Source organism: Mobula birostris, chromosome 11 (genome assembly GCF_030028105.1).
Source record: "Mobula birostris isolate sMobBir1 chromosome 11, sMobBir1.hap1, whole genome shotgun sequence".
In the NCBI taxonomy this organism is placed as follows: domain Eukaryota; kingdom Metazoa; phylum Chordata; class Chondrichthyes; order Myliobatiformes; family Myliobatidae; genus Mobula; species Mobula birostris.
In genome coordinates this window covers 61,471,179-61,492,591 of record NC_092380.1, presented here as the reverse complement: position 1 = coordinate 61,492,591, position 21,413 = coordinate 61,471,179, and the positions used below count along the sequence as shown (strand labels likewise).

At 42.5% G+C, this 21,413-nt stretch overlaps 1 protein-coding gene across 2 annotated transcripts in view; it reads left to right on the top strand.

Annotated features, from left to right (window-relative positions):
• LOC140205115 (tetraspanin-32-like) overlaps positions 1 to 20,900 on the top strand; it is a 78,239-nt gene extending 57,339 nt beyond the window's left edge. Inside the window, exons 6-8 of one of the 2 annotated variants that reach the window (XM_072272320.1) lie at positions 2,275 to 2,361; positions 4,778 to 4,861; positions 8,924 to 20,899. In XM_072272320.1, the coding sequence (XP_072128421.1) occupies positions 2,275 to 2,361; positions 4,778 to 4,861; positions 8,924 to 9,022 (270 nt within the window). In that variant the 3' untranslated portion in view covers positions 9,023 to 20,899. Of the gene's footprint in view, positions 1 to 2,274; positions 2,362 to 4,777; positions 4,862 to 8,923 lie in introns of both variants that reach the window. The other variant, XM_072272322.1, reaches the window with a different exon arrangement.
• The last annotated feature ends 513 nt before the right edge of the window (positions 20,901 to 21,413 follow it).

The following is a 21,413-nucleotide window of genomic DNA, read 5'->3' as shown; positions in this document are numbered from 1 at the left end:
ATAGCAAATGGATAAAGATAAACCTGCTACTTTCCATTCAACTGCATCCCAGATCAGGGCATTACTGGTAGCAGTCATTCTCCAGTGACTGCAGCATCAAATTCTTACATTTTATCTCTGGTTCTTTGCTTTTTCTCTTTATCCTTTATTACTGTTTTAACAGAGGGCCCCATTAACTTGCTCTTTATTGCATAACCTATGCAGCATGTGAAAGGGACTGACTACTTCCAACACTTTTGGACTGACTGCCTAGAATTTTGTTGGACTATAGAAGCGATATTCTGCATGATACTTTGGGTATAATAATGCAGATCATTATACTTACAATCCAGTTGTGCTTGGGAGTCTTGCAACAGTTCTGCAGCCACGGTGACAATGATTCTCACAGCCATCCACCTGGTCATTTTAGTATCTTAACCAGAGCACAAAGTGAGTGAGAAGAGGTGGGCGTAGACTTAAGTGTTAAACCATGCTGAGTTCTCAACTTGAAGCCCAATTCCAGGCTGCCACTAAATGGGAAGAGGCGCCAGGCCAACTGGATATTGAACAGTCGGAGGTTTCCAGACAAGGATAGTGGATTGCTTGCTGGTTCAGGGAATTGGTTCTGGAAGTGTTTCACACTCAAGCAGTCCTGCTCATGTGGTTTCCACAAGTATCATCTTCAACTGGCACCGAAGCTATAGGACTTCCCCGCTCTGACCACCAATCAAAGAGCAGTCAGATCTGTATGATAACATTGGGTTTTCACTCTGCATTTAGAGACTTCAGAAAGTGTTTCTGGTTTCCTATGAAGAACAGCAGTGAATACAGAAAACAGTGAAAAGGGAGCAAGAAACCTACAAGTTTCTTCGTCCATTTTAGCTGCCCGCTTTGCCGATTTCAGCTGAATGAACTGGTGTAGGATCTCTTCTTTTGTGCCCACCCGAGTAATGTGGACGTGATGGGCAATGAGACAAGGAGAGAATCTAATGAATGTGTGGTCAGGCACAAGACTAATGTTAATTGAATGCAAGGGAGAATCTGCTCCTGCATTGCAAGTTGGCTGGAACAGATGGCATAGTGCTGTGACAAAAACAGGTGTTCTCTGACATGACCAGCTTGAATGTCAAGGCTGTAAATGGAGATCTATGAATAGTGACGGGTGCCTCACAACATCTTCGGTGTTGTAACTAACATCTGCTGCCTGGCTGGGACCTCACCTTTTTTTTCTCTGAGTCAAGGAGTGCATTTGTAACTCCTCGCAGGAGTTCCTATTAGTAGGACCTTGTTTGTCCCACACACAATTGTAGAAAATTGCGGTAAACTAATTAAATGGGATGCAAAAGTGCTTTCATCCTCAGGAGTTATTGCTATGTTCTGAGGCTATTCCCTACAGTTTGATTGCACGGTAGGCACATATGCTGCATGCTAGTGATTTTGCGGTGCTGCTTCACAAGAGTGGAAGTGAATCTGACCTATCGCTTAGTTACTTTTCTTGTATGATGGTACCCTTCATGAGGAAGTTATGGCAAAATAATCCTGTTTTGCCCTGCGCATTATCCGCAGTGTGGGGACCAGGGTCTCATCCAGAACCTTGAAATATGGAATGGTCCAAGAACCCAGGAAGACCTTGCATGTTTGCCCTTCATATGGCTTGGCTGAAAAATGCATTGGTTGCCATAGCGCTGGGCCTTCAAACTGAGAAACTCCGTGCTCCCTCTGTAGCTGCACTTTTTTCTGCCTTAATGAGAGGCTGAAAAAGTTAATGTCAGTACCATGGACTTTAAAGACAAGAATCAGCTAGAGTTGCTCTGCATGATCAGAGCTAGGTGTGTGTGACTGTGTGTGTGTGTCTGTCTGTCTGTGGGAAGGAACATGCAGAGAGGAAATGACAATGTCTGACTGTTCAGGTTCTCCATGGCTTTATTACCTATATGAACAACATGAAAAGAATAACTTGGATGAAGTCCCACTTCTGCAAGTTACCAGGACCTTCAAGACTGGGGACAGTGAAGGCAAGGAAATATATTTTGAGGGATGAGGAAGTGGACTCTAAATAATTCAGTTCTAAACCAAAAATATGAACAAATTCAGTGCTTAAATTGAAAGATACATGACATTAAATCATTTGGATACAAGCATTTTCCAGTTTTGCCAATGAACTTTATAGTGTTTTGTTTTTATTTTTGGCTGGTATTCAGTAGAAATGCTAGGGACACAGAGTGCATTTTCCTGAACCAGTGTGGTGTGATAAAGTATGGCTAATAAAACAACACTTTTTCTATTGTCTTTCAGTTTTCTTGCTGTGGAAAAATCTCAGCATTCAGCTACAACAGTAAGGTTGAGAATGAAACGTGCTTTCCAGATCGTGGACCTCTAAAGGTATACAAAATATTGGAATTAATTACAGTCTTAATATTTTAGCCTCTCATTAGAGGCACAACAGAGGCTATGTATAGGATTATAGAGGCTATTAAAGACTTTGTCTGGGATTATGGACAACTAATTCAAGATTACAGGTCAGCAGTAAGGTCTTCATTTGGGATTACATACAACAATAGAGACCATATCAGCCAATGGCCAGTAACTATTCTTGTCAGTTCAGGTCGACTCAGTCCATACACAAGAGCACAAGAAAATAAAAGCAGGAGTTGGCTTCTGGCCTCTCAAGTCTGCCCCATCATTCAGTACGATCGTAGCAGATCTATGCTGTTGATAACTTCTCTCCTATGCCAGTTCTCCATAGCCTGAACTTAAAAAAAAATTGTTAGCTCCATCTTAAGTACTTTTGGTGATCTAGCAACTGGGGTGGAGAATTCAGCAATTCACCACTCTCTACAAAACAGAAATTTCAAGCATTTCTCAGATGAACAACACCCTAAAAGAAGGTGTAACCCCCAGTGCAGATTATATTATCATGCTTAAACACTCCGAAAGAAAAATTAACGTTTGTATTTTTCCTGATCTTTGTCCAACTTGTTCCACAACTACCATCCCCATAACTTGAACTATCCTGTCAGTGAACAAAACAACTAAATCCCACCAAACTTTCCTCATCTCTAATTTTGTTTGCAGTTCGATGAGGGGTAGGAAACTGGAAGGTTGAAAGTAAGGAAGATCTCATCCTACCTACACCCATCTCTCAAGAAGAAACCAATGGCACTTTGCCTCCTAACATGAAGCCCAATCCCTCCTATCCCCATATCAGAAATCAGCAATGCTCCAACAAATTATTATTCCAATGCATTTCCTGAGCAATCGGTTCATAAAGGTTACATGTGAATTGAATTGAATTGACTTTATTACTTACATCTTTCACATACATGAGGAGTAAAAATCTTTATGATGCATCTCCATCTAAATGTGCAATATGCAATTTATAGTAATTTATAATAAATACTCACAACACGCTGGAGGAACTCAGCAGGTCGGGCAGCATCCGTGGAAACGATCAGTCAATGTTTCGGGCCGGAACCCTTCATCAGGACTGAAGAGGGAAGGGGCAGAGGCCCTATAAAGAAGGTGGGGGGGAGGGTGGGAAAGAGAAGGCCCCAGCATCTGCAGAATATTTTGAATTTATAATAAATACTGTGTACAACAGGATAGTCAATATAACATAGAAATACAATGTGTCAGCATGAATTAATCAGTCTGATGGCCTGGTGGAAGACGCTGTCCCAGAGCCTGTCGGTCCTGGTATTTATGCTACAGTACTGTTTCCCAGATGTTAGCAGTTGGAACAGTTTGTGGTTGGGATGATTCGGTTCCCCAGCGATCCTTCGGGCCCTTTTTACACACCAGTCTTTGTAACTGTCCTGAATAGTGGGAAGTTCACATCTACAGATGTGCTGGGCTGTCTGCACCACTCTCATTCCATGCAGTGATGCAGCCAGTCAGGGTTCTCTCAACTGTGCCCCTATAGCAAGTTCTTAGGAATTGGGGGCCCATACCAAACTTCTTCAACTGTCTGAGGTGAAAGAGGCGCTGTTGTGCTTTTTTCACCACGCAGTTGGTATGTACAGAGCTTATGAGATTCTCGCGGATGTTTATGCCAAGGAACTTAAAGCTGTTCACCCTGTCAACCCCAGATCCATTGATGTCAAAGGGTCTAGCCTGTCTCCATTCCTCCTATAGTCCACAACCATCTCTAACATGGTCATACTTTTAGAAATTGGATCACCTGTAATCAGTAAATTACAAGTTAACAAATCCTCTTTGTGTTTGTTAATATATCCATGGAGGAGCCCAGATATTCCACACCTCTCCCCTCTGCCCCACTGGCCATTGTAGCCTCTCCCAGTATGCAGAGTCACTTCACCTACTGTTCACACATGGCAGACGCAGCCCATCATAGCACTTGTGAATCCTGATTCAGTGATAGTGAAAAGTCAATGGAGTCCAGTGCTTGAAAACTACTACAGGTGATGTACTTATTTGATTCTTTTCAGGGCCGTCACACTCCAGCACTAGTTCCCACCGCTACAACCCCATGAATTACTACCTGTCCAACCCCCTCACAGCGACTGATCGACTAATCCCCCAACCCCTAGGTTACTGATCTGTTGGTTTGGCATCCCACCACCATCAGTCACTAACAGCCAACCTTATCTTGACACCACACTACAGCCAGCCCAACCAATTTGCCAAGCTGCTAGCTCAGTTTATGAGCCACAATCTAAAAGTGTCAAAGCTATACGTTGACTGAAAGATCTTACAAACTTGGTTTCTCAAGTGCATTGTGCTTATCTCAGTGACTTTCTAGACAGGCTTTTAAATAAACATGTGTTTTACCCATTAGGATTGTCTTCAATCAATAGAGTATTCAGTCGCCGACAATATGACTATCATTGGAGTGCTGAATATTTTGCTGGGAATTATTACGGTAAAATGTCAATCTACACTGCAACATAAGATCTCATTTCTGTTGCTTGCATATTAAGAACATTTTGAAGTGTCCATCTAAAAGAAATATTTACTAGAAAACATTAACTTGAGAAGACTGCAGTTGAAGAAACTGCTGACATCAATGGCTTGTAGCGTTATCTGGAAAAATGGGCTGAAAAATGGCAGGTGGAATTTAATGCAGTCAAGTGTGTGGTGTTGCACTCCTGTAGGGCCAACCAGGGTGGGACTTACACAGTGTATGGTAGGGCATTGAGGAGTGAGGTGGAACAAAGGGATCTGGAAGAACAGGTCCATAATTCATTGAAAGTAGTGTCACAGGTGGCTAGGGTCGTAAAGAAAGCTTTTGGCACGTTGGCCTTCATATGTCAAAATGTTAAGTACAGGAGACGGGATGTTACGTTGAAGTTGCTTAAGACATTGGTGAGGCCTAATTTGGAATATTGTGGGCAGTTTTGGTCACCTACTTACAGGAAAGATGTAAATAAGGTTGAACGAGGACAGAGAGAATTTACAAGGATGTTGCTAGGTCTGGTGTATCTGAGTTACAAGGAAAGATTGAATAGGTTAGGACTTTAATCGGTGGAATGTAAAAGATTAAGGTGAGGTTTGATAAAGGTATACACAATTATGAGGGGTATAAATAGGGTAAATGCAAGCAGGCTTTTTCCATTGAGGTTGGGTGGGACTACAACTAGAGGTCATTGTATCCAGAGAGCAGTGCCTGTCATGGCTCAGCACTGCCCTCTACCTGGTCGGAAGGCACACCACATGCCAGTCAACATTTCACCCCTCCCAACTAATCAATGCACACTTAACCATTGGCCACCTTAATTGGATTAACCCGTCTAGCACCAAGCCATTGCCCCCCCCCCAGTGAATCACCTGGGCTGGGCCCTCCAGCCCCCTGACCTATAAAGGGTGCTACATGTGCTTGGCTCACTCTCTTTTTTGCTATCTCCGAGCGACCACCCTGCTGTTGGTGAGTTGTGCGTTGAATAGAGTTTTGGGAGCGTTTATTGTTGTCCCTGTAGCAGAGAGCCGTGCCTGCCCATAGTCAAGGGGTGGCAGGTATCGTAGTTACTTTTTCTTTGCTTATATATGTGCCTGTACTCTGTCCCCACACTGTTTTCCCATGTATTGTACTGCCGACCGGACTTTCCTCACACTCATCTATTCTAAGCGTGCTTGTGCGAATATTGTAGCCACTTGTGTTGTCCCCAAGCTCTTCTCCCCTTGTAAATAAACTCCTTATTGTTAAAACTGTGTGTCCAGAATCCTTGCCTTTGAGACCCAAAGAATCTGTCTCATTTCCATCACAACAGTCATGACGTAAGGGTAAAAGGTAAAATGTTTAAGGAAAACTTGAGGAGAAACTTCTTCACTCAGAGGGTTGTGAGAGTGTGGAATGAGCTGCCAACATAAGTGGTGCATGCAGGCTCGATTTCAACATTTAAGAGAAGTTTAGATAGGTACATGGATGGTAGAGGTATGGAGAGCTGTGGTCCTGGTGCAGGTCGATGGGAGTAGGCAGTTTAAATGGTTCAGCATGGACTAGATGGGCTGAAGGGCCTGCTTCAGTGCCATACTTTTTTATGACACTACAACATCTTTAAGGTCATACTATTTGGTTAAGTACATGCCATGGACTGTTACTGGGAGGCATAAAAAGCTGTAACTAGAGAGAATAGTCATTCTGAGCAAGGTAAAACACATTATAAAACCCTTCAATCCCACATTCCAAGTACCTCTCTACTATTACTACTCTATTATAGAATTCCTTCAGAGTCTCTCAGGATCAAGGATAACCCCTTCAACTCCTGTTCTGTATGTGGTGTGGTGGTTGATAAAGACAATGTGCAACCAATAGGGCAGAATTTTCTTGAGAGGGTGGGCCGGGGTTGGTTCAGGATGTGGTCGACTCCTTCCACTGTTTACACTGAGCTTATGTGTTCTCCTAACAAATGGGCTCAGGGCTCCTTTTTTTCCCTCCATTTGAATCATGGGCCAGCAATCCCATGAGTTGGTGGGGATGTTGAATTTTTTTCAAGGAAACTTCAAAAACACGAAGTCATTTTTGCGACCATCTGGTAACTCCTTCCCATGACAGAACTCAAAATAGAGTGTTAGTTTCGAGGGTTCAGTTCGTTGTGGAGATCAGTGCTTATCACCCACACCTGCAGTTTCTCAAAATTTAATGCTAGATGGCTTGACAGTATCTTTGTTAAGTGGGAACAAGTGTAGATATTCTGGAGATCTATATCTGTCCATTAAGAGCTGCAATTCTCAGTTGTGCAACAAAGATGGCAATACAATAAATTCAGTAGATCTACCAGCTGACTTGACAAACATCTGCTAAGTATATGCATGGTGCATTCATAAATGCTGTGCAAGTATTAATTTGCTTCACAACAGAGTGCACACATTTGTCATCCACTCACCTTAGAACCAGGAATTGATCTTTACAGAGTGTTCATTCAGCAGTATCTAGCTCTGCTTCCAAGCATTGATTCTTTGGCTTTCTGTTGCTCAGTTACCCATCCAATGACGGTTCATCTATACTATCGAAATCCCCACTGACTGTACCTTAGCTGGCGAGGTAACGTGATCATTGCCAAATGTACGTGGAATCTGGTGTCCTTCTGCCACTGCACATGGCTCTTACAATTGTTTTCTAGTTGCAAGTATCAAAGAAACACTATGGTTAGCAGAATTCTACAGTTGCTCATCTGGGATGGAGGTGACATGGTGGCGCAGATGGGAGAGCTGCTGCCTCACGGCTCCACCGACCCAGGCTCACTCCTGATCTCCAATGTTGTTCGCGTGCACTTGGCACCTTCTCCCAGTGGCCACGTGACTTTCCCCAGGAAGCTCCAGTTTTCCTCCCACATCCCAAAGTTATACATGGATTAGTAGTCTAATTGGCCACTGCAAATGACCCCATTGTAGGCAGCGACAAGAGAACCAGGGTAGCTTACAGGTACATGAGAAGGAGTAAATTGCAGAGAAGAAAATGGACAAATGAAATTGTTGGGATTCAAGAACCAGCAAAGATTTACTGGACTGAATAGCTTCCTTTTACATTGTTAGAAAATAGATAGATATGACATTGATAATTGTCTGCATTCTGGATTCATGGACCTGTTGAGACAAAGGTGGATCTTCACCTCAGGGCATACCAAGCCCCAAAAGATTTTTTAGGGGTTAAGTCACCTCCGAATATGTGTGGGAGATATTCTCCTATGGCTGAAGTAATGGCTAGAAAGCACACTTCATTAGGAAAAAGAGCAATGCCATAAAAGTTTTCTTTCATCAAGTGAGCAGATCTGATGAGGTGATGATGGTGAGCAGATTTGATAAAATGACACAGGAGAATAAAATTTTAAAGGATTAGCATCAAAGCAGAAAGAAAGTTGGCTAGAGGACAGAAAACTGAGAGAAATGTAAACTTTGATGCCTCCGGGCACCAGTGTTTATGGCATTGCATTTCATAATTTACCCATAGTGTAAACAGCTAATATACTCATTTTATTTGGGATACAGAAAAACTACCAACACTTTCTAGTAACACAAACATGAAAAGGTGGTTAGCTGTGAGGAAACCGATAGAAGACTTTCAGGGAACGGAGACTTTCAGATACATGTCAGATAAAATTTGATGTTGAGAACTTCGAAGTGATATAATCTGAGGCAGTGAGTAAAAAAAAAAAGAATGTGTAGCTTGGAAAAACATATTAAAAGTAAGCATAAGACCTTAAGGTGCAGATAGGCATACCCTTAGTGGTTGGCTAAACATGCAGGTTATAAATATTGACAGCATTTCCTGATGGAAAAATTCTAAAAACTGCTACTGAAGTTGACTTGATTATACCATTATACCCATGACTGACCTCCCTTGTACTCTCTAAAATTGGGGTCATCTAGACTCCACCGCCCACATCCTAACTTTCACTTTGTTTTATTGGTCATAATACTATCTTATATTCAAACTTGGTCAGCCAAAGTTATGATCTTAAAATTCTCATTCTTACTTTTTCTGTAGGTTTATGGAATGATCGTGACTGCCTTCTTCTGTTTTACTGCTTGCTTGATCCAGATTTGGAAAAAGAAAGGGAAGTACAGAGTATGCAAGAAGCATTGAATACTGGGCTGGAATCTGAAAATAGGAGCCTGTAAATTGATCATGGTAACAACTGTGAAAGATACTATCTCTCAGGGGCTTGATTCCCTTTACCCTAGAGCATGTTGTGATTTTATTCTGAGGCAATGTGTTTACTTCACACTGATTTGTTGCTAGCAAGCCCAGTGGGGTTCCCCTGCCTCCCTATTGTACTCTGCCTACAAATTCTACTTTCAATGAATGTATTGCTTCATGCTATTGTTAATCTGAAAGTGAAATACTGTGATTTAGTCAATTTCATTGACATTCTATTTCAAAGAAATGGCTTCAAAAATTAAAATTTTAAAAACTCCCCAAATTCCTGACCACATTTTAGCAATATTATTATATATCAATGAATCTTTATTTTAAAGAGCACTTGCTTCAGTAACTGTTCTGTTTTAAGGGCTAGCCTGGAATGTTTGATTTTCATAACTGCTGGGATTGTACTGTTGTTGCTTCTTCAGGTTGGTATCTGAACAAATTAAGTTCACTTCCATTTTGACATTAAGCCACCTTGCTCTCATTCTCACTGACCTTCCCATCATAGTGCCTTAATCAAATACCAACCCCCAACCCCATCTCATTTAACCTATATATGGGTGGCTCAGAGTCCCAGCAGCAAGTGCAGCTGCCTCTCAGCTCCAGCGTCCAGGGCCCAGTCCCAATCTTGGGTGCTGACGAGGTGTAGCGTTTGCACACTCTCCTTAATGCTTCACTCGGGGGCCCCAGTTTCCACCCATGTTGCTGCACATTGGCCGCTATAAATTGTTCCTTCTACTGGTGGACGGCAGGAGATGCAAAAGGTGGTTCATGGTTATGGGAGGGAGAATAAAGCACAAAATAACTAGGGGAATGGGATTGTTGGAAAGTTCTGTGTGCAGACATAGATCCAATGGGTTAAATGTACTCCTTCGATGTAACAAAATACAAATACAAATAAGATGCCGCCCTCAGATGATGTGGGCATCACACCAAGCAGTCATGTTCCTCTTCTCCTAATTGATTGGAGCTCTTGTTTCACACCATTCCCTCCCCCACAGCAATCTACAAATTGACAGTACTCCTGACCTCAGTGTTAGATCCTTTCCATTCCAAAATTAAAATGTTTCACTGTTTGGTACCCTCTGGGTGACTCTCACACACAGGCAGCGAGATGACATGATTGACAGATGAATAGCCCCAATGTTTAGTAAACAATACAGCTTCTGTGCAACGCTGCCTCCACCATTGAAAGGATGAATTATGCAATGTTTTCAGTGCCTTCAGATGGTCTTTGCTGCAGTGAGAGTCTGTTTGTTACACTCAAATACTTGGTACTAACATCTTCCATCTTGTTGGCAATGGCTCAGTGGGTCAGTAATCCAGCTGATGTGGTACTGAGCTGCACAGGCCCCGAAACTTCTGAACTTAATTGTCGCCTTGTACTGTTGGCTGAGTAGAGATGAGGACAACAGCTGTGGTGGTATTGTTGACCACAACTCACTGCACTTGCGCAGCTAAAATTGTGTAAGTTTCCTGAATGTACTTGTCATCCAATGACACCTGCACCATATGTGCTTGTAAAAATTACAGGTGCATGTTGCCTGTGGAAATTTCTATCGCCGCTGAAAGAGAGATCGTGTACCTAAGGGCTGCAACTTACTAAATACATCAAGCCAACAGTAATAATAATTGTGCATTTATACATATTGTCCATTTAAAGTATAATATAGACCATGATTCTCATAGAATCCAAGCTGTGGTCAATATTAAAGTGAGGAAAGAAATTAATTTAACACACTGTTCAGAAGTCATCTATGAAGCCCTCTGAAGAGCTCACTGGTGTGGAGCTAGATTACATATCCTCCTGCAGTGTGAGGCTTTAAGTACAGCTTACGTATTGAGAGAGAGACAAGCGTGCTTCTGGTGAGCTGAGGTTAATGTTAATTAATGTAGGATGATGGAAACCATTTTTTCAGTGCTCCATAAGTTAGAAGAATAAAAACTGATGAGATGTAAAGGTCCACGTGGTCTTATTGAATTCAGCGCAATATCAAATCGTTCCCAATCCTGCTTGAGTAGAATCACATGGACTGGTAAAATACCAAAGCACTGTTATACTTACTGCCTGTTACACTGCTGGTGTTTAGGGCAGCAACGAAGGTTCTCCATCTCTGTCTGTCCTTCCCATCGCCCACCGATGTAGAAAGGTTTTTCCAGTCCTGTATCCATAACAATTTATTTTTTGACTAGTCACGGTTGCTAGCCCTGAGCTGAACCATCCCCCCACCCACCGAACCCGGAGGACTGTTGGACTACTCTTAGTGGCCTCTATCCCTTGACCTGTTTGGCATGGGTGACCCTGCCAAGAGCCAAAGCACAAGGCCTTGACTCTAGCTGACATAGCTCTCTGGGTCATTGATGCCCGCAAGCCACCAAACCCTACGGTAAAGTTGTGGTTCTCTTGGAGGATTGTTATACAACCAAGGAATAAATGGAGAGACAGAAATAAACAGGCAGGCAACCAGAGCATGGCTTTGAACACGCTGGAAGGTGGGAATAAACAGCATACAGAAAAAAAGTAACAAAAAAAAAGAATGTAAAAGGCCTGTGATCTATAGCCAAAGCAATACAAGGGTTCGATGACAAAATATAGATTATGAATGCACCACCAAACCGGCAGGAAGGCTGAGCTCAAAATTATGCAGGTAGAAATCCAACAACATGATGGAAGGAGGAATCTGTAACACAACAGAAATCTACCAAACATTCAGGTATGACATTCGGCAAGCAGTGAGGCTGTATAATGCTGCCGTGCAGAGAGCACAAATGCAAAACTAAACAAGCAGGCGATCCTTCCAGTACGAATAAAGTGGCACAGAAGGCTGAGCATTCTGAGAGACCAGTACAGATCTGAATTACACTGGACTGCCAGTCATATACTAGCTGGGGATTAAGTCAAATAACATTGTGTACAAGGGCAGAATGGAACACAGGTGTAGGTGCTGTCTTTGTGGAGATACTAGGTATCAGGCTCTCTCATGATAACTACTCTGGGTGGAGCAATAGATAGTGCTGTCCCTAGCACATCAAATAATTATTTGCGATGGGTGCACGCTGGTCCTTATTGTTACACAATTTTCCTGGTATGTTTCAGGGTGTATATTTGAGTCATTAGAACTGTAATGAAATCAAGAGTAAAAGAAAGAAATGATCTGCTGAAAACATTAAGAGACTTGATTGTAGATGTGTTATAAAGATTCTCTTCCTCTGTTTACTAGGACTCCTTGTTTCCTGTTTCGTGGAAATTCTATTCTGCTCAGTACAGACGTCCTGTGTATTTAGACTATAATGCTAAAGCCATAGATACCCCACGCATTGGACATCTGGAGCTCGTCTGGCTCTGTGCGTGGTTTGGTAGAGTGGTTAGACCAGTGTTAGGAAGGATATGGGGAGGGAATTGATGTGGCAGTTGAAATGGAAGTTTTGCAAGGTGTGAATGCAGAGAGAGGAAAGTCAGCTCAGTTTAAGAGGCCCAGTTCATTCAACACAAGCTATAAATTCCTCTTCATTTACCAAGTGGCTGTTTGAAGGCACAGATGTCCCAATGGCCAAGAGAGTAAGAATCTGAATCAAGATGGGGCTGAGTTGGTGTGGGAATGTGAGTGTAAGTATAACATTTATAAAAAAATTCCAATGCTGAAATACTCTGCTGCTTGGAACAAATACTGTACAGAACATCTGGCAAGTAGTATATGATAAACTTCTGCATACTTTTACTGCAATTTTTAGTTGTGATTCAGGATACAGAGATTTAATGCAGCTTCACTATAAACCACAGCAGTAACTGACTCTATATAAATGTTAAGCATCATACATGTGAGCAATAAACAATTTAATTAGATTAAATATAGAGTATAGACCATAAATTTAAATAGTGTGTTTAACCAAAGATATCTACTTCATGAGCAGGTTGTGAGATTTTTGTGTAATTAGTGAAAAAAAATGCTGGACATCCACTGAGCTAAGTCTTTTCCCTGGAACTATCTTTGATGTAAAATCACTGATAAAGGCACCCTGCTAGAAATTGTTGTCCACAGATGAAGACAGGAGGAGCAGCCTCCGATGCCAGTTCTCGTACTTGGTCCACTTTTCAGCACAATGCCCATAATGTTTGATTTTCCTGTCATTCAAATTTCTATCTCAGATCTGAACATACTTAATTACTCAACATTGACATGTTTCTGAAGTAGGGAACTACAAAGCACATCCAACGCTAGTGATGATAGGCCTATTCCTCTCATTCTTTCCTTATTAGGCAATTTCCACTCCCATCCCTAATTCTAGGACTCAACCTAGTGGACCTCACTCACACTGTCTCAAACATAGGTATATCCTTCAGTAAGTGATGAGATCAAAACAGTTCCTAGACTCTAACAGTGAGCACACTGAAGCATTTAAGATTTATAGTAGTATTTCCTTATATTCCTACATCATCTCTTTTGTAATAAAAGTCAACATTCAATTTAGCTCCTTAATTTATTAATTTCTTGCTTTACCTATTGTCTAACTCTGTCAGCAAATCTGCCAATACCATGCCTATCATTCTTTCCTCATAAGACAGTGCTCACTCAGAAGACCATTCAGTGTATTATACCCACAATGGACACCCAAATCTCTTGAACACCAATATTTAACTGCGTCACAACATTTACATACAACTCCATTTTCCTCAGTGAACGGGGTAATCTTACAGTTCAGCCCCTTTGGCCCACAGTGTTGTGCCAAATCTTTAACCTACTCCAAGATCAATATGACCTTTCCGTCCCACACAGCCCTCCAGTTTACCTTCATACGTGCGTGTAAGTGTTGCAAGTATTTCTGCCTTTACTCCCACGCCAGGTAGTGTGTTCTATGCACCAGCATGATCTGTGTAAAAAACTTACCTCTGATATCTTCCTGACACTTTCCTCTAAACGCCTTAAAGTTAGGCCCCTCATATTAGTAACTTCCGCACTGGGAAAATATCTCTGGCTGTCCACTCTGTCTGTGCCTCTTATCATCGTGTACACTTCTATCAAGTCACCGCTTATCCTCCTTCTCTCCAAAAAGAACAACGCTGATCGCTCAACCTATCTTCATAAGTGGCTGTTGGTGGTTGGCATCCGTCTGTCTCAAAGGACAAAGGGTGATGATCATCATCACAAGCCTGGGCAGAAGGTATGGAGATCCTGAGATGCCCAGTTGTCAAGCTCCCCATCTTGGCCTCACCAGTGTAGTCCAAAGGAAAGACTATGAAGCAACATGCTTGCCACCAGCTTAACTGCAGGTGCTGCTGGAAGGATGTTCAATGACGTCCAGCCGCCTTAGGGGCTCCACTCCAGATCTGCTGTCTGGGTTTGTTCCCGTAGCCTTTGTCTCTTCCAAGGCTGCCCAGGAGGCAGTGGGGCTATTTACCCATATCTGGGGATCTGGTTCATGAGTGCCAGGACGTGCCCACACACTGGTGGGCCTGTGTGCTACGTGTGCATGGGCCAGACCTTCTTCTCGTCCTCTGTAGTTCAGCTTGAGTCTGAAAGGAGTTCAGTTTCCATGTGTTGCCAGTGAGGAGGCGCTACATGAAGCTTGCTGTTGGAGAGGCTACGTACTGGCAGGGAGAGACTTATACACTCAGCTCTCCTTTTCGTGAGACTGCTAGCCAGCAGTGAAAGCTGAAAGTGAGAGAGACATGCACTACCCACTACACTACCAGACTAGATGCATCACAACAACCTTGATATGTTTTGACATGTTCTGTAATCCAGGTAGGTTCTGGTAAATCTCCATTATACCCTCTCTATAGCTTCCACATCCTTCTTATAATGAGGTGACCAGAAATGAACACAATTATTCAATTAACTGTGGTTTAACCTAAAAATTTGTAGAGCTGCAACATTATTTCATGGCTCTAAAACACGATCGCCCAACTACTGAAGGCCAACACTCAATACACCTTCTTAACCACCCTATCAACTTGCATGGCAACTTTGAAGGATCTATGCGTGTGAACGCTAAGATCCCTCTGTTCCTCCACTCTTTAAGAATCCTACCATAAACCCTGCATTCTGCCTTCATGTTCAAACTTTCAAAATGAATCACTTCATACTTTACCGGAATGAACTCCTGTCATTTCTCAGCACAGTTTTGCATCCTACCAATGTCTCGTTTTAACCAATGATAGCCTTCTCCACTCTCCGTAACACCATCAACCTTGATGTCATCTGCACAATTCCTAATCCCAGTCATTTATCTGTTCTCAGAACAGATTGCTGTGGAACACCACTGGTACCAACCTCAGGCAGAATAAGTTCCATCTACTACCACCCTCTGACTTCTGCGGGGAAGCAAATTCTGAATCCACATAGCCAAGTTTCACTGGATCCCATGCCTCATGGCTTTCTGAATGAGCCTACCATGGGGAGCCTTGTCAAGTGGTCTACTAAAATCTATATACACCACATCCACTGCTCTGACTTCATCAATATGTTTTGTCACTTCATCAAAAAATTCTATCAAGTTCAAGATTGTTTAATATCAATTCCTGTACACAGTGTAAAAGAGAATGAAACCAGGCTCACGAGCCATGACCACAAAGCTATGTGAAGCCATGTTGACTAGCCCTAATCAGACTCTATTTCTCCAAATGTTTATATGTCCTGGTTCTTAAAAATCTTCTCTAAACATTTGCCCACCACTGATGTAAGACTAATGTCAGGATTATCTCTATTGCCTTTCCTGGACTGAGGAATAACGTTTGTCACCCTCCTATCCTCTGGCACGACTCTTATGGCCAGTGAGGACGCAACGATCATCACTAAAAGTGCAACATTCTTTCCCATTGCTTCCCGTAGTAAACTGGGTGAAAATCCTGTCCCACCCTGGAGATTTATCTATCCTAATGGTTTTTGAAAGTTCCAGTGCATCCTCTTTGTTAACACTGACATGTTCCTGCATATCAGCCTGCTGTACGCTGACCGCCAGGGTTCATCAAGGTTCTTCCCACTGGTGAATATTGGACTTTCCCAACTTCAGCCGACTCCAGGCACGTTTCCTCTTTCAGCCCTGATCGGTACTACCCTGACTCTAAACATCTTCCTGCTCTGAACGTTTGTATTGAATACCTTGGGGGTTTCTTTAATCCTACTCACCAATGCCTTCTCATGTCCCTTTCTGGCTTCCTAAGTCAATTTTTAAACTCCTTCCTGGCTACCTTGTAACTCTCAAGAGCCCTATCTGATCCTTGCTTCTTAAACCTTAAGTAAGCTCCTTTCTTCCTCTTGACTTTAAAAATCAGTGCTTTGTAGCCATTTCTTCAAAGCTCGAACAGTGGCCAATCGAAGTTTGGAGGCAAAAAGTAAGTGTCTTCACCCAGGTAGAGGAGAAAGCTTTAAAAATCAGTGCTTTGTAGCTTTTCTTTTTCAAAACTTGAACAGCAGCCTATCAGGGTTTGGGATTCAGTAGCAAAGTCAGATAAAATAAGGCAGAGGCAAGTGGGGCAGCCATTGCTGGAGTGGGACAGTGTTAAGAGTGGGGAAACTTTTGGCTTTGGCTCAACAGGCTTGGGTGATAACCGACATGGGCGACGAACAGGTAAGTATCTGGTAAGCTATTTCTTGTTCATTCTTCTTCTGTAAGTTAGAGCAGTGAGAATGGCTCCAGGGGTTGTGTTTTGTTGTGTGTGTGAGATGTGGGAGATCTGGGAGACCTCCAGCCTCCCGGATACCACATCTGCACCAGGTGTATCGCGTTGTAGCTCCTCAGAGAACGTGTTAAAGACTGGAGTTGCAACTTGATGACCTTTGGCTCATAGGGCAAATTGAGGAGATGATAGATAGGAGCTACAGAGAATCAGCCATCCCTGGGTTGCAGGAGGCAGGTGAATGGGTGACTGTCAGGAGAGGGATGAGAAATAGATTACCAGTACAGAGTACCCCTGTGGCCATTCCCCATAATAACAAGTATGTTGGGGGGGGGGGGGTTGCTGCAGCAACCAGGTCTCTTGCATTGAGTCTGGCGCTGTGGCTCAGAAGGGAAGAGGGAAGAGGAGGACTGCAGTGGTGATAAGAAATTCCACAGTTAGATGAATAGATAGGAGAGTCTGTGGTCAAGACAGAGACCCCCAGATGGAATGTTGCCTCCCAGGTGTCAGGGTCAGAGACATCTCGGATTATGCCTGCGATATTCTAAAGGAGGTGGGGTGAACAGCCAGATGTCTTGGTACATATTGGTACCAATGACATAGGAAGGAAAGGAGAGGAGGTCCTAAAGAGAGAATTTCGAGAGCCAGGTAGAAAGCTGAATAGCAGGATGCCCAGGGTAACAATCTTTGGATTGCTGCCTGAGTCATAAGCCAATGAGGTCAAGAAGAGGATGGTTTGCAGATGAATGTGTGGCTGAGGAACTCGTGCACGGGACAGGGTTTCAGATTTATGGATCATTAGGATCTTTTCTGGGGAAGGTATGACATGTACAAAAGGGATGGATTACACCTGAACCCGAGGAAGACCAATATCCTTGCAGGCAGGTTTGCTAGAGCTGTTGGGAAGGGTTTAAACTAAATTGGCAGGGGGATGGGAACTGGAGTGATAGGGCTGAGAATAAGGATTTTGGTTTACAAGTAGAATTGGTGTATCGTCAAACTGTCAAGAAGGACAGGCATATAATAGGGAAAATTGCAGACAGTGGGATGAGTTGCAGTGTAAAAGGGGGACAACATTGAACAGAGTGACAAGAACAGTACTGAAGATATTTATACTTGAATACACACAGTATATTAAATAAGGTAGACGAACCAGTAGCGCAGTTAGAGATTGGCAGGTGTGATGTTGTGGGTATCACAGAGTCATGGCTGAAAGATGACTGGGAGCCTAATTTCCAAGAATACACAATCTATTGAAAGGACAGGCAGGTAGGCAGAGGAGGAGGAATGGCTCTGCAGGCTAAAAAATGAAATCAAATCTTGAGAAAGAGGTGACATAGGATCAGAAGATGTAGAATCCTCATGGGAAAAGTTTAGAAACTGCAAGGGTAAGAAAACCCTGATGGGAGTTATTTACAGGCCTTTGAACAGTAGCCGGGACGTGGTCTACAAATGACAGCGGGAGATAGAAAAAGGATGTCAAAAAGGCAATGTTAGGTTAGTCATGGGGGATTTCAATGGGCAGATAGATTGGGACAACCAAGTTGATGCTAGATCCCAACAGGGAGAATTTGTGGAATGCCTTTGAGATGGCTTTTTGAAGCAGCTTGTAGTTGGGCCCACAGGGGGATCAGAAGTTGTGGATTGGGTGCTGTGTAAGGAATCAGGTATGATTAGGGAGCTTAAAGTAATGCAAACCTTAGAAAACAGTGATCATGATGTTATACAATGCACCCTGCAATTTGAGTGGAAAAAGCCGGCAAAAGTTGATTGGAAGGGAACACTAGCTGGGATGTCAGCAGAGCAGCATTGGCTAGAGTTTCTGGGGGCAATTTGGAAGGTGCAGGATAGCTACACCCTAAAGAAGAGGAAGGATTCTAAAGGAAAGACGTTGCAACTGTGTCTGACAAGGGAAGTCAAAGACAATATGAAAGCAAAAGAGAGGGTATACAATAGAGAAAAATTAGTGGGAAGTTAGTAGGTTGGGAAATTTTTTAAAACTAACAGAAAGCAACTAAAAAATCCACAAGGGGGAAAAGGTGAAATATGAAAGCAAACTAGCCAATACAATGTATCAAAAATGAAACCGGAAGTTCCTTCAGATATATAAAAAGAGTGGCAAGAGTAGATAATGGACCACTGCGGGACAACGGTTGGAGGAGAGAGAGCAGCGCGCCTGTGCGTGTGCAGCCCTCCGGTGAAAAATGATATCATATCTGTTAAATACGGGCCGTGGACAATTCTGATTTGATGGAGAATGGACGTGAAAGCACAGAGGAACATCTGGAGAAATTTCTGAAACGCTCATTCGCTGCTGTTGTTACCACATGGTCGGGGGTCTTTCGGAGGGTAGGCCTCAAAATCCCCGGCTTTGCCTGCTGTTGGCGACCGAGGTTGAGGTCGAATCGTTCGGACAGAGATGGCGCTCAGTACTTGGTGTCGGAGAGCTGATCAGAGCTCGAAGTTTTCAGGTGACTCAGAGTCGGACTGTGGTTGGCATGGCAGGGAGAGTTTTTCTTCCTTCTCCTGTCTGCGTGAGATGTGGGACATTTGAGAGACTTTGAACTTTTACTGTGCTCATGGACTTCTTCATCACGTTATGGTATTGTTGCACTGTTGTAACTATATGTTATAATTATGTGGTTTTGTCAGTTTTTCAGCCTTGGTCTGTCCTGTGCTTTGTGATATCACACCGGAGGAAATATTGTATCATTTCTTAATGCATGCATTACTAAATGACAATAAAAGAGGGCTATGTGTCTTCATAATCTATCCGTAAAATGATACTGGAGAGGAGTAACGTGGTCCAGGAAATGGCAGACAAACTGAATAAGAATTTTGCATCAGTCTCCACTGCGGAAGATGCCAGAAGTTCAAGAATATCAGGGGGCAGAGTTGAGTGTACTTGGGAAATGGAGCTTGCAAAGCTGAAAGTTCTGAAAGTAGATAAGTCATCTGTACCTGATGGACTACACCCGAGGGTTTTAAAACAGATAGCTGAAGAGGTTGTGGAGGCATTATTAATGATCTTTCAAGAATCAATACATTCCGGCATGGTTCAGAGGACTAGAAAATTGCAAATGTCACACCACCACGTCATATGGGTGCGTCTTACTAAAGGTAGAGTAGACATGTTAAGAAAAGTGCAGCATGGTTTTTCTTCTGAAGAGGGGGAGAAAGACGGTCAAGTTAAAAAAAAAGGCATAAATGGATGAAATTCGTGGATTCGTAAACATTGAGTACTTGGTGATAATAATCATAAATAAAAAAAGCAGAAACGACTGGCTACATTGTACGTTGTACATGTTTGATTGCACAAAAGATAACTGATGGATACTGAATGAGCAGTATTTGGAAGGATTGAGCAGTATTTGGAAGCAAATGAAATAGCCAATGAGAAACGAGTAGCAGTAGGCTTGGAAGTTTAACTGCTCCAACTAAACCAACAGAAATTAGTTTTGTTGATGTCGTGAATGTAATGCAGAAACATTTAGAACCAAAACCATTGTTAATTGCAGAATGCTTTAGGTTTCATAAGCAAAATCGAAAAGAAGGGGGGGTCCATGTCAGCATAATGGATGAATAAAGAGTTTGTCTGAACATTGTTCACTCAGTGATGGACTTAATGATGCACTGAAAGATCGTTTAGCCTATGGAATCTTACAAGAAAACATTCAAAAACAGCTCCTAACTGAAGCACAATTCACACTTAAAAGAGCAGTTCAAAATTGCTATATCAATGAAAGTAGCGGCCAGAGACACAATCGAGATGCAGTCAGGAGTGAAGATAAGGATGAACAAAATTGCAACAGCTAAACAGAAACCTGCCTGGCTGAACAAATTGTGTTACTGTTGTGACAGGGGCTCAGATACAGCAGACCAATGCAGGTTTAATAGTAAAACTTACAGAAAATGCAATATACAAAGAGCATGTCAGGCAGACAAAAATAAATGGACTGCACAGGGAAGAGAAAAAGATAAAAACTTAAGAGGCATTTTCAAAAAGAGCACTAATCTGCATGCTACTGATGAAAAATCTGGTAATAATGAGAATGACACAGGACTGAGTAGCCTTAAGATTTACAATGTGAAATCTAACAAGAGCCAAGCAATATGGCTTACACCAGAAGTGCATGGAAAATTAATTAAAATGGAAATGGACACTGGTTTGGCAGTTTCAGTCATTCCATAAAATGAGTTTGAACGGCATTACAAAGATACAGAACTGAAGCCTGAAACGATCCAACAAAGAACTTAGATTGGAGAAATCATACCTCTGGTAGGAATGATATTTATAGCAGTGAAATACAACAATCAATAAGCCACTTTGGGCTTGTATGTGGTAAATACAGGAGGGCCAGCATTTTTGGGCCATGATTGGCTAGACAACTACAACTGAATTGGAGACCTGTTTATCATTTGCATGCCACATTCCCTGCGATAGAGTCAACTGAAAGTGAATTAAGAAAGTTCCAGCGGTGTTCAAGGATGGCATTAGAAAACTCAAACATATCACAGATAAAAGTGCTAAACAAAAATACCACCTCAAGTTTTACAAAGCCCGTCCAGTTAGTTATAAAGTAGCCAGTGAGCTAGATTGCATGATCATTAGATCAGCAATGGTCCCTGTAGCCAAGATTGATGGGTCTGTTAGTGTTTGTGGTGATTTTAAGGTCATCATCAATATAATACTGAAAGTAGATCAATACCCTC